Source organism: Trachypithecus francoisi, unplaced genomic scaffold (genome assembly GCF_009764315.1).
Source record: "Trachypithecus francoisi isolate TF-2019V2 unplaced genomic scaffold, Tfra_2.0 Lachesis_group11, whole genome shotgun sequence".
NCBI lineage: Eukaryota > Metazoa > Chordata > Mammalia > Primates > Cercopithecidae > Trachypithecus > Trachypithecus francoisi.
The window spans coordinates 109,618,091-109,629,543 of NW_022681456.1; the positions used below are offsets into that span (position 1 = coordinate 109,618,091).

The window sequence follows — 11,453 nt, forward strand, 5'->3', positions numbered from 1 at the left end:
CCGAGTCTTGGAAAATACGTGAAACTTCCAAGAATTAAAGTTTCCATTAACGCAAGTGCCAAAATCAGGAGGCTTGACCTGTGGGAAAAAGCACATTTGTCTTCGCTGGCTCCTTTTCAAAAAGCTATAGATGTTTATTGTATAACCTTTTTTGTACGCAAATGCTCTGTTTTATCATTCAGACCATCTAGACAGAGGAAGAAGCTGCAACATTTCAGAAAGCAACCAATTACTGAAGACCGAGTGACCTGGCCTTATCAGCGCTGAAGTGTTAACGGCGGTCCCTGTTTGGGGCAAAATTTCTCCATCGGGAGCCACTGCCAGTGGTTTCTTTTTTCTTTTTTTTTTTTCCTTAAGGGATAGGGCGGGGCGGGGGGTGGGGCAGTCGCTGTTTTGAGGGGTGTGTGTGTGTGTGTGTGTGTGTGTGTGTTTAATTCCCTGGCTTTGGCTGGTGAAGAAATAGTTTACTAGAGTGGGTTTCAGAACATCTTCCACCTGCATCTCTCCTAGCAGGTGGAAATTTAATGTAAATAATTGCGTGTGCCCACAGCTTGAACGCCTTGGAAGAATATTTTCTGACCTCTCTGCTTTTATTCAGTCCGAAGTAGCCCAGTTATCATGAAGAAGCCCAGTTATCTACCTAGGTTACGAAATAAAATTAAAATTAAATCTCCTTACGTCAGTGAACTTGGACTCAGAAAGTTCTCTCCCCTGAGCAGAGAGCCTTTTAAAGACTTGTGTGTCACGCTGGCGGCAGGGGGTCGCGGCTACTGGAAAGGAGCTGGCTCCGCAGGTCCCGCCCTCCCCCGGGTCGTCCCTCCCTCTGGCCTGATCCCTACCTCCCGGGGACTCGCGCTCGCCCCCTCCCCGCCCGCCCCCTACTCCGCGACAGCGGCGGCTTCCGAGGTCTGGCGTGCGTCAAAGCCCTAACTGGGAGGCTGATTTGTGGAGCATCCCCCTCAACCCCCTTGTCCCTCCTCCTCCCACTGAAGTGGCCAAGGGAGTTGAGCTGAGCAGGGGGAGGGGAAGATCTACACCCATCCCCCTTCCTCTAGCCCTCCCTGCGTTTAGATTCAGTTGCACCTTTTATTATTTTAACTCTTCTCCATAGGACACGCAGCCCCCAATCTGTCCCTCCGGCCTGGGCGGCCCCTGGTCCCGCGCGCCAGGATGGGAGAGCCAGGGACCTGCCCGCGGCCCGCCGGCGTGTGCAAGGAGGTCCAGCCGCCGCGCCCGCTGCCCGGAGTCTGTAAGTTTCAAAGCTGCTCCGGGGGAGGGGAGGGGGAGGCTGTCCGCGTCCCCATAAATGATTTAAAATGCAAAACACCGGAGAGGCTTGCAGTGTTGGATGGACTTTTCGGGGCGCACTCCCTACTGCAACCCGCAGGCTGTTGTCTGGGTTTTTTTTCTCCCCCCGCACCGTGTATATTTGATTCCTTAGTTGTTTAAAAAAAAAAAAAAGTGTTCAATTTTTCAATTTATAATATTATGATTTCCACAGGAACCTTTTTAACTGTTTTTTAGATGCAACTCATTCTTTCGCATTTAAAATAATTCTTATAATTTATAAATTCTATAGCACACCACTTACTACAATTTTGTCAGATTACATGTTATTTATACTGCGCGAGGAGTCACGGCCTTTGCTTACTTCTAAAAATAACGGAGGAAGAATTTCCCCTCTTTACTTTTAATATTGCTACATCATCTAAGTACTTTAATAAGTAAGTAGATCGTGCACCCAACTGGTCTTAATCTTCTTGATTGACGCCACGTGCTGTAATCTTGCACTAATTTATAGACGCGGTTCATCGCAGAGAATTATCTTTGAGCCTGCTGTTTACCGGAAGGCTCTTGGTTTTGTTTAGCTAAGGCTATGTCCATATGTGCTCAGAAGATAAGAAAAATTGAAACAGTTCTTTTTATTAAAACCAAGTAATTTTTCTGAGATCCCAGAACTCAAGCACAAGCTAGACTCATGTTTGGGTTAGTGAAAAATCACAGTTTTGGTTTTGCATGTCACCTCGCGCATGTACAAACATATCCTTGAATACAAGGACCAAGAGGTGAGCATAGGGTGGGTTTTTAAGTTTTTAATGACTGTTTCCCTCGTGCAGGAGGACGGGTGTCCAGGGACGGAGAGGCAGGTGACAGGCAGGTGGCTAAGCTGGCTATGGTGACAGGACGATGTTGGCCAGAAAGAGTATCATCCCGGAGGAGTATGTACTGGCGCGCATCGCCGCGGAGAACCTGCGCAAGCCGCGCATCCGAGACCGCCTCCCCAAAGCCCGCTTCATCGCCAAGAGCGGGGCCTGCAACCTGGCGCACAAGAACATCCGTGAGCAAGGACGCTTTCTGCAGGACATCTTCACCACCTTGGTGGACCTGAAATGGCGCCACACGCTGGTCATCTTTACCATGTCCTTCCTCTGCAGCTGGCTGCTCTTCGCTATCATGTGGTGGCTGGTGGCCTTTGCCCATGGGGACATCTATGCTTACATGGAGAAAAGTGGAATGGAGAAAAGTGGTTTGGAGTCCACTGTGTGTGTGACTAATGTCAGGTAAGAATGTAGTGGGATGAGGCAGGGGTTGAAAACAGTAGAGAAAAAGATGTCAAAATGCCTTTTCTCTTATCATTCTGTTATTTAATTGAAAGTGAAATAAAGGGTTTGTTTTAGAATCTTCAGAAACAAAAAAGCACAATAAAGAACAAAACCTAACACAGTAAATATTTTTTTAAATGCAGCTTTATGGATGAAGAGTCTCTGAAAATCTAAGCTTCAGTCCTTTGGACTAGCCTTGAAAATGTGGTACCAGTTATCAAAAAAAAAAAAAAAAAAATTGTAATTCAGAGGATAACACAGAGTGCTTTACTCCAAAAGCACACACATTTAGTTCAGTATGAAAAAGCTGCTGTCCGTAGTTTCAGTGTCCACAGTTAAATATCTCTGATCAACAAAAAAAATTATGCTAGTGGACATTTTTCTATGACTCTTCTAACCCATGACACTTTCAGAAATAATAAGAAAAAAAAAATAGGGAGGTCCTAGGGGGAGAGTGTCCTAGATTAAAAATCTACTAAAAAATGAAATAAATATCATCCCTTCTTTATCGAGATTATCATAACATAGCTGATTGCTTGCATAGGATTCAGAAATTAAAAGTTGTGCTAAGATTCAGAACTAGAAATTGCTACTTTTTAATGAAAATTAGTCCAAAATTTTGTGGAAGGGGTTATATAAAAGCAAGTTAATTTTGTACTCTTCTTTCAAAGTTTAAATAGAATAAGGACAAGACAGTTCTTAGATTACCTAACTTTGGCTTCTTTCTCATATCATAAGTATCTCAAAGACAGGTAAATTGAATTTGATTTCAGTGATTCTCCTCTCTCACTTTCACATGGTTTAAGAACATTTAGTTGAGGTGATTTGTTTCTTAATTTTTTGTTGTTGTTGTTGTTGGGAGGTGGAAAGAGATAAATTATATCAATTACCAAGATATTCACTGTGAATCAAAACAGTAGTAATAATACTGGAAAATTTTTCAAAACATTTTTAAAAGAACATTTTAAATTCACATAATTCACAAAGCAAGGAAACTTGAAAAAGCATTATGATACCAGGAGACTGTAAAGGATGGGACCTCTAGTGACTCTGAAACCTTATGAAGCTAGCATATCACTGCAGAAAGTGGACCCCAGACTGTGAACTGGTCTACCCTTCCATTTGCTAAGTAACTACAATACCAGTCTTTCAAGGAGGAAGGCAGCATTAGTGCGCAGAGATCACACACCACAGATTTCAGCTCAATTTTTGAGGAGCAAAAACTATTGAATTGATGTATTGCTTTTAATATTGATTATTCTTTTCCTTTTTCAAACTTGTCACGAACTGTTGTCTCAAAGAAAATGCAGTTGGAAAACATAGGAGATCATCAGTATACCAGATATAAAGAAAACACAATACTTAAAATATCCGTTAAAACATTCAATAGGTATTCTAAGATCAAATATCATTATCTATAATATATCTCTTTAAGAAACTTACTGGCACTGATAATTGGTGAATCGTTTTCATATCAAAATAAATTTTTAATCTAAATTATATGATAGATACTGATAAAAAAGAGATAAAAGAAATAATAACAGCAAACCTTAAAAATATTCATTCTCTCCCAATTAGAATTTAAAAGGTGACTAATAATAATTCTAATTCTTTGCATTTTTCTCTTTGTAAATTCAATGTCCAATCATATCACTAAAATTGGAAACAACATTTTTCATTGAATATTCACCAGTATTTCCAAATAATGTTTGACCATTCTTCTTTTAGGGTGACTCATTTTCTCCTTCATATATTTTCTCCTTCAAGGAGTCTCTTTGACTCCTTCATTTAATATGAGTCAAAAAATAGACCAATATATTTCCTCTTTCTCAGTATTATCCAGCCTACCTCTCTCTGTAACAGAATAAAGGAACAGCTAAACACTTTTATCTCTTGAGATTGTTTAGCATAGCAAGTGTCAGTAAAAAGCTGGATCTTGTACCATATGTAATATTTAGAATTCCTAAACAATATATAAAATATCCACATGAACAGTCTCTTAAACCATTAAAACAAACCATTTGGGATATTTATCATTAGATTGCTCTCTGAAGTATGGATACATTATCAGAAATCAGTGTTTTATCCATACCCCTTCTCTGGGGTCCATTTTTATTTTTCGCCGTGTTTTGGGGCTATACCAGATATCTTTTTGTGGGTAGCTGGTGCAATAGGCAATTACTGTAGTTTTCCATGAATCATTTTAGCACCAAAAGAAATAGGCAACTTTCGCACTCCACTTAAAAACTAATCAAAAGAATAATCCATGTATTCTTGCTTATCCCTTATGGTTTTCTACAAAAGTGCACTGTATATACCAAGTATTCAAATGTTTTTAAACATTTTTCTCACCTGCTGTCCATAGCATTAATAAATAGGTAATACTTTGAGAGATTGCTAATGTGTGGCTTGTCTTCTATAAAGTTAGAGAAGTTGGAAATTGGGGTTGGGGGCAAAGACAGGACTAATCTCTTTTCCATGAAGAAGCCACAGCAGTACTAGTTGTGAAATTAAGTGTTATAAATGGATAGTAACAAATGTGGTGCTTCCCATATGGGGGTAAATGAGAATCACCTGAGAACTTTTCAAACGCGTCTTACCCAGATCCAACCTCAGCCTATCAAATCAATGTTTATTCACTAAGATAGGGAGTAGATGTCCTATTTGAAAAAGCTTCCCAAGAAAATCCTACAACTTCTTGGTTCCTTCCCTTTGCTTCTTTCACAGGATTAGGCCAAAGTGAGAAAATTCAAGTTAGTATAATATTAATTACAGATACACCTTAGAGATATTGCAGTTTTGGTTCCAGACCATTGCAATAAAGCAAATATCACAATAAAGCCAGTTACACAGACTTTTTTGTTTCCCAGTACATATACAACATTTACATTATATTGTAATCTAATAAGTATGTAATACCATTATGGCTGAAAAATGTACATATCTCAATTCAAAAAATATTCTAATGCTAAAAAATACTAATAATCATCTGAGCTTTCTGCAAGATGTGGTCTTTTTCCTGGTGGTGGGACTAGCCTTGATATTGATGGCTGCTGATTGATCCAGGTAGTGGTTGCTGAAGGTAGGGGTGGCTGTGGCAACTTCTTAAAATATGACAATGAAGTTTGCTGCATCAATTGACTTTTCTTTTCACAAAAGATTTATCTGTAGTGTGTGATGCTGTTTGATAGCATTTTACCCACAGTAGAAATTCTTTCAAAACTGGAGTCAGTCCTCTCAAAACCTGCCACTGCTTTATCAACTAAGTTTATGTAATCTTCTAAATTCTTTTTTGTCATTTCAATAGTGTTCACAGCATCTTCACCAAGAGTAGATTCCATCTCAAGAAACCACTTTCGTTGCTTGTCCAGAAGAAGCAACACCTCATTCATCCAAGTTTTACCATGAGATTGCAGCAATTCAGTCACATCCTCAGGATCACCTTCTAATTTTAGTTCTCTTGCTATTTCTACCACATGTGCAGTGACTCCCTCCACTGAAGTATCGAACCTCTCAAACTCATTCATGAGAATTACAATCAACTTCTTCCCAACTCCTGTTAATGTTAATATTCTGACCTGCCATGAATCGCAAATGTTCTTAACGGCATCTAGAATGATGAATCCTTTCCAGATGGTTTTCAATTTACTTTACCCAGCTCCATCAGAGGAATCACTATCTATGTCAGCAATAGCCTTATGAAATGTAAATTTCTTAAGTAACAGGCCTTGAAAGTCAAAATTACTCCTTGACTCATGGCTGTAGAATGGATGTTGTGTTAACAGGCATAAAAACAGCAATCATCTCCTTCTACATCTCCATCAGAGCACTTGAGTGACTAGGTGCATTGTCAATGGGCAGTAATATTTTGAAGGAATCTTTTTTTCTGAGCAGTAGGTCTCAGCAGTGGGCTTCAAATATTTAATAAATCATGCTGCAAACAGATATGCTGTCCTCTAGCCTTTATACTGCTACTTATAGAGTGCAGGCAGAGTCACTTTATATGCTTCAGGGCTTCAGGATTTTCAGAGTGGTCAAGGACCATTGGCTTCAACTTGATGTTACCAGCTGCATTAGTTCCTAACAAGAGTTAGCCTGAACTTTGAAGCTTTGAAGCCAGGCATTGACTTCTGTCTAGCTATGAAAGTTGTGGGTAACGTCTTCTTCCAATAGAAGGCTGTTTCATTTTCAACACTGAAAATCTGTTGTTTAGTGCAGCCACCTTTACTAATTTTCTTAGCTAGATCTTTTGGACAACTTGCTGCAGCTCCTCTATCAGCACTTGGTGCTTCACCTTGTACTTTTCTGCTTTGAAGGTGGCTTCTTTTCTTAAGCCTCCTGAACCAATCTCTTCTAGCTTTAAACTTTACTGTTGCAGCTTCCTCACCTCTCATCCTTCATAGAATTGAAGAGAATTAGGGCCTTGCTCTAGTTTAGGCTTTGGCTTAGGGGAATGTTGTGCCCGATTTGGTCATTTGTCCAGACCACTCAGACTTTCTGCATCTCAGCAATGCAGCTATTTCGCTGTCTTATCATTTGTGTCTTCACTGGAGTAGCACTTTGAATTTTTTTCAAAACTTTTTCTTTCCATTGTTCACAACTTGGCTGCTTGGCACAATAGGCCTAATCTTTGGCCTAGTGTGGCTTTTGACTTGCCTTCCTCACCAGCTTAATCATTTTTGCTTTTGATTTAAAGTGAGAGGCAGCAAATATTTCCTTTACTTGAACGCTTAGTGTTCTTTGTAAGGCTATTAACTGACCTCATTTCAGTAGTGCTGTGTCTCAGGGAACAGGAAATCCCAAGGAAAAGGGGAGAAACAAGGGAGCAGCTGGTCAGTGGAGGAGTCAGAACATATACATTTATTGATTGTTTGTCACCTTATATGGGCATGGCTCATGGTGCTCCAAACTAGGGGTTCTCAGTCCTTGGTCTGCAGACCAGTGCTGGCCTGTGGCCTGTTAGAAACCAAGCCACATAGCAGGAGGTGAACAGCAGGGGAGCAAACATTACCTCCTGAGCTCTGCCTCCTGTCACATCAGCGGGGGCATCAGATCCTCATAGGAGTGTGAACCCTATTGTGATCTGCGCAGGTGAGGGATCTAGGCTGCGGGTTCCTCGTAAGAATCTAATTCCTGATGATCTGAGGTGGAATAGTTTCATCTCGAAACCATTTTCCCCCCATACACCCCCCAGTATTGTCTTCTACAAAACCAGTCCCTTTGCCAAAAAGGCTGGGGACTGCTGCCCTAAACGATGACAATCGTGACATCAAATATCACTAATCACACATCATGGTAACTGATGTAATAACAATGAAAAAGTTTGAAATCTTGTGAGAATTACCAAAATGTGACACAGAGACACAAAGTGAGCACGCGCTTTTGAAAAAATTGTGCTAATAGACTTGCTGTACAAAGGTTGCCACAGACCTTCAATTTATAAAAATGAAGTATCTGCAAAGTACATTACAGCAGAGTAGAATAAAATAAGGCGTATCTGTATGAGATCTTGACACAGTGATTTACTAGTTTCTGCCTCTAGTTCTCCCTTTCATCATTTCAGTATTCTCCAGAACACCTAGAGTAGCGCTCCCCAACCTTTTTGGAGCCAGGGACTGGTTTTGTGGAAGGCAATTTTTCCACTGATGGGGTTGGGGGATGGGGATGGTGTGGGGATAAAACTATCCCACCTCAGATCATCAGGCATTAGATTCTCATCAGGAGGGGGTAACCTAGATCTCCCACATGCGCAGTTCACAATAGGGTTCGCTATCCTATGAGAATACAGTACCTCCACTGACCTGACTGGAGGCAGAGCTCTGGCTACTGGTAATGCTGGCTTACCCACTATTCACCTCCTGCTGTGTGTGGCCCGGTTCCTGACAAGCCATGGACCACTACTGGTCCCTGGCCTGGGGGCTTGGGGACCCCTGACTTAAAAGAACAAAATTAGATCATCAATAAGACACTTTTCTTTCCAAATGGAAAACCATTCCCTTCTATTGAAAATACTCGTTGTTTGTAATAATGTGTTTTATACCAGTTTTTTTTTAGCACTGTGCTATTTCTATATGAGATACAAAATAAGTATTAGCTAATGAATATGATTTTAAAGATTATAAATAATAAGTTCACTCAGTACTCAGTACCTTCCATATGACTCAAGTCTCCTAAACATAGATAGGCAATAAATAATAAACGTCTACCTGGTAGAAAGTTTTACAGAGTAAACTGTGCCTTTGTGAAAGTGAAGTATTTCGCAATGTAAAATATGCCTTTACATAAAAATATATTAATCTTTTACACAGTTAAGCCCATCACTATGTGACCTGTGAAACATTAATAGAATGTTAATTAGGCCTTGGCTTAAAGGAACTCAATGAATTAATAGAATGTTAATATCCAGAAGTCTGGAGGTAGATGCATGCAAGAGAGAGAGACACTGTTCTAAACACAGTTTAGAATTTGGCATTTTACAAGTTTAATTTGGCTAGTCTGTCTGCAAGCATTTAATAGTCTCTAGTGGAAGAAAATGAAAAGTTCAGCCTGGCATATAATTTCATTATTCAAAATGTGACCTGATGGTGTTCTTTTCTGATATCCTTCCTCACAGGTCTTTCACTTCTGCCTTTCTCTTCTCCATTGAAGTTCAAGTTACCATTGGGTTTGGAGGAAGGATGATGACAGAGGAGTGCCCTTTGGCCATCACGGTTTTGATTCTCCAGAATATTGTGGGTTTGATCATCAATGCAGTCATGTTAGGCTGCATTTTCATGAAAACAGCTCAGGCTCACAGAAGGGCAGAAACTTTGATTTTCAGCCGCCACGCTGTGATTGCCGTCCGAAATGGCAAGCTGTGCTTCATGTTCCGAGTGGGTGACCTGAGGAAAAGCATGATCATTAGTGCCTCCGTGCGCATCCAGGTGGTGAAGAAAACAACTACACCTGAAGGGGAGGTGGTCCCTATTCACCAACTAGACATTCCTGTTGATAACCCAATCGAGAGCAATAACATTTTTCTGGTGGCCCCTTTAATCATCTGCCACGTGATTGACAAGCGCAGCCCCCTATATGACATCTCAGCAACTGACCTGGCCAACCAAGACTTGGAGGTCATAGTTATTCTGGAAGGAGTGGTTGAAACTACTGGCATCACCACACAAGCACGAACCTCCTACATCGCTGAGGAGATCCAATGGGGCCACCGCTTTGTGTCCATTGTGACTGAGGAAGAAGGAGTGTACTCTGTGGATTACTCCAAATTTGGCAACACTGTTAAAGTAGCTGCTCCACGGTGCAGTGCCCGAGAGCTGGATGAGAAACCTTCCATCCTTATTCAGACCCTCCAAAAGAGTGAACTGTCTCATCAGAATTCTCTGAGGAAGCGCAACTCCATGAGAAGAAACAATTCCATGAGGAGGAACAATTCTATCCGAAGGAACAACTCTTCCCTCATGGTACCAAAGGTGCAATTTATGACTCCAGAAGGGAATCAAAACACATCGGAATCATGACAGCAAGATAACCCCAAGACAGTCTTTTATCAAGTTTCGATGGTTTATGCCAGGCACTGTCAGACTGAACCAGAGCTGGAACACAATAATGTGTCCTTTCCACATTTTATTACACTAAATGATATTCATATTCAAGCAACAGCACTTTCTGTAGTAATAAAAAGTAACACACAAAGTGGAGGATTCATGGCTTATGCTTGTTTCATATGTGTAGAATTCTCAGTGATATGCTTAAGTTATGTGTAGGGGCGGGTATGCTCTCGTTTCTCTCAATTTGAAACACAAGAATTACTAATAGTAACAGGCCTTGAGCACAAAATTTAGTCAAGAAATGAAATCTGTTTGAAATGCTTAGTTGGTGAAACCACAGATCTCTCTGTTACTAATGATCACTCTGGAAATGCGAATAGAATAGGAGGAGAAAAAACAAAATCATGTTAATGCCTTTTGTATATCAACCTTCTCCTGTCTCCATGATACTGCATTTGGTAGGAAGCCTGAGGCAAAAACCGTTTAAGTGGATCTGTTTGTAAGTGGATTCAGTTCATTCACTTGGTCTGTCGGTGACTCCTGAAGGTCTCCTGGTCCATCTCATTGCAGTCTGTTGGGCAGAGCTGGACAAGGTGTCTTTGGAGGAAAGCTAAGTCTTGTCTCATTTAGGCCTGGGTTCCCAACAGTGACAATCACTTCCTTCTGCTTCTTACTTCTTCTTCTAGAATCCCCACAGGGAAATACTGTATTGAATATTTTATTAAAACATTTTCTTCGTACTCACTGTAGTTTTGTGATTCCTGTTTCACAAAATCATCCCAAGTTAAAACTCAAGAAAAGATGTTTTTAGAGCCATATAACAGAGATGTCAAAGTGATAATATTCACTCTGAGATTCCTCTCTCTCAAATCTGTTTGCTCCAAAACTAGCTTTTTTTGCTTTGTTTTGATTTTATTTCAAGTTTTAAAATGTCCTCTTGGTTTTTCAATCTGAGCCTGACATACCATAAAAATGCTATAAGCTTTTTTTTTTTAATCTTCAATCTCCCATCTTAAAACTATACTTCCTTCCCAGTAATATCTGAATTTAGGCTTGGTATTTATAGATTTAGCATTATCTCATTTGCTAAAGTGAGATTTTCAATCAACGCTTCATTTAAGCATCTTTAGTGCCTGCTTCTTCAAGGAAGGGATGAGAGAGGAGAAAGAAGTACTAGGTTAACAAGCTATATATGGTCTTATTCTTACGTTTTATATAGCTAAACATCAGAAAGCTGAACTATTGTGAAATCTTTCACACAGATCTGGGGGTTTGTATTTATGAACATTGAAATAGGCAGGTAATT

The 11,453-nt window shown here is 40.3% G+C and overlaps 1 protein-coding gene across 4 annotated transcripts; it reads left to right on the forward strand.

The window, feature by feature from the left end:
- The first annotated feature begins 711 nt into the window (after nt 1-711).
- KCNJ8 (potassium inwardly rectifying channel subfamily J member 8) lies at nt 712-10,887 on the forward strand. 4 transcript variants are annotated; one of them, XM_033222696.1, is made up of 4 exons: nt 712-793; nt 1,112-1,249; nt 2,118-2,561; nt 9,217-10,289. In XM_033222696.1, the coding sequence occupies exons 3-4, from the start codon at nt 2,188-2,190 to the stop codon at nt 10,115-10,117; spliced, it is 1,275 nt and encodes a 424-aa protein (XP_033078587.1). In that variant the 5' UTR covers nt 712-793; nt 1,112-1,249; nt 2,118-2,187; the 3' UTR covers nt 10,118-10,289. The 4 variants fall into 4 exon arrangements, with proteins under 4 accessions (XP_033078587.1, XP_033078588.1, XP_033078589.1 ...); XM_033222697.1 differs by lacking the exon at nt 712-793 and adding an exon at nt 818-906; XM_033222698.1 differs by lacking the exons at nt 712-793; nt 1,112-1,249 and adding an exon at nt 1,386-1,724 and having other exon boundaries at nt 9,217-10,887.
- The last annotated feature ends 566 nt before the right edge of the window (nt 10,888-11,453 follow it).

Coding starts and splice junctions, on each gene's coding strand:
- KCNJ8 (XM_033222696.1), top strand. CDS start 2,188: ATGTTGGCCAGAAAGAGTATCATCCCGGAGGAGTATGTACTGGCGCGC. Junction 2,562..9,216: donor GTGTGTGTGACTAATGTCAG/GTAAGAATGTAG, acceptor CCTTCCTCACAG/GTCTTTCACTTCTGCCTTTC.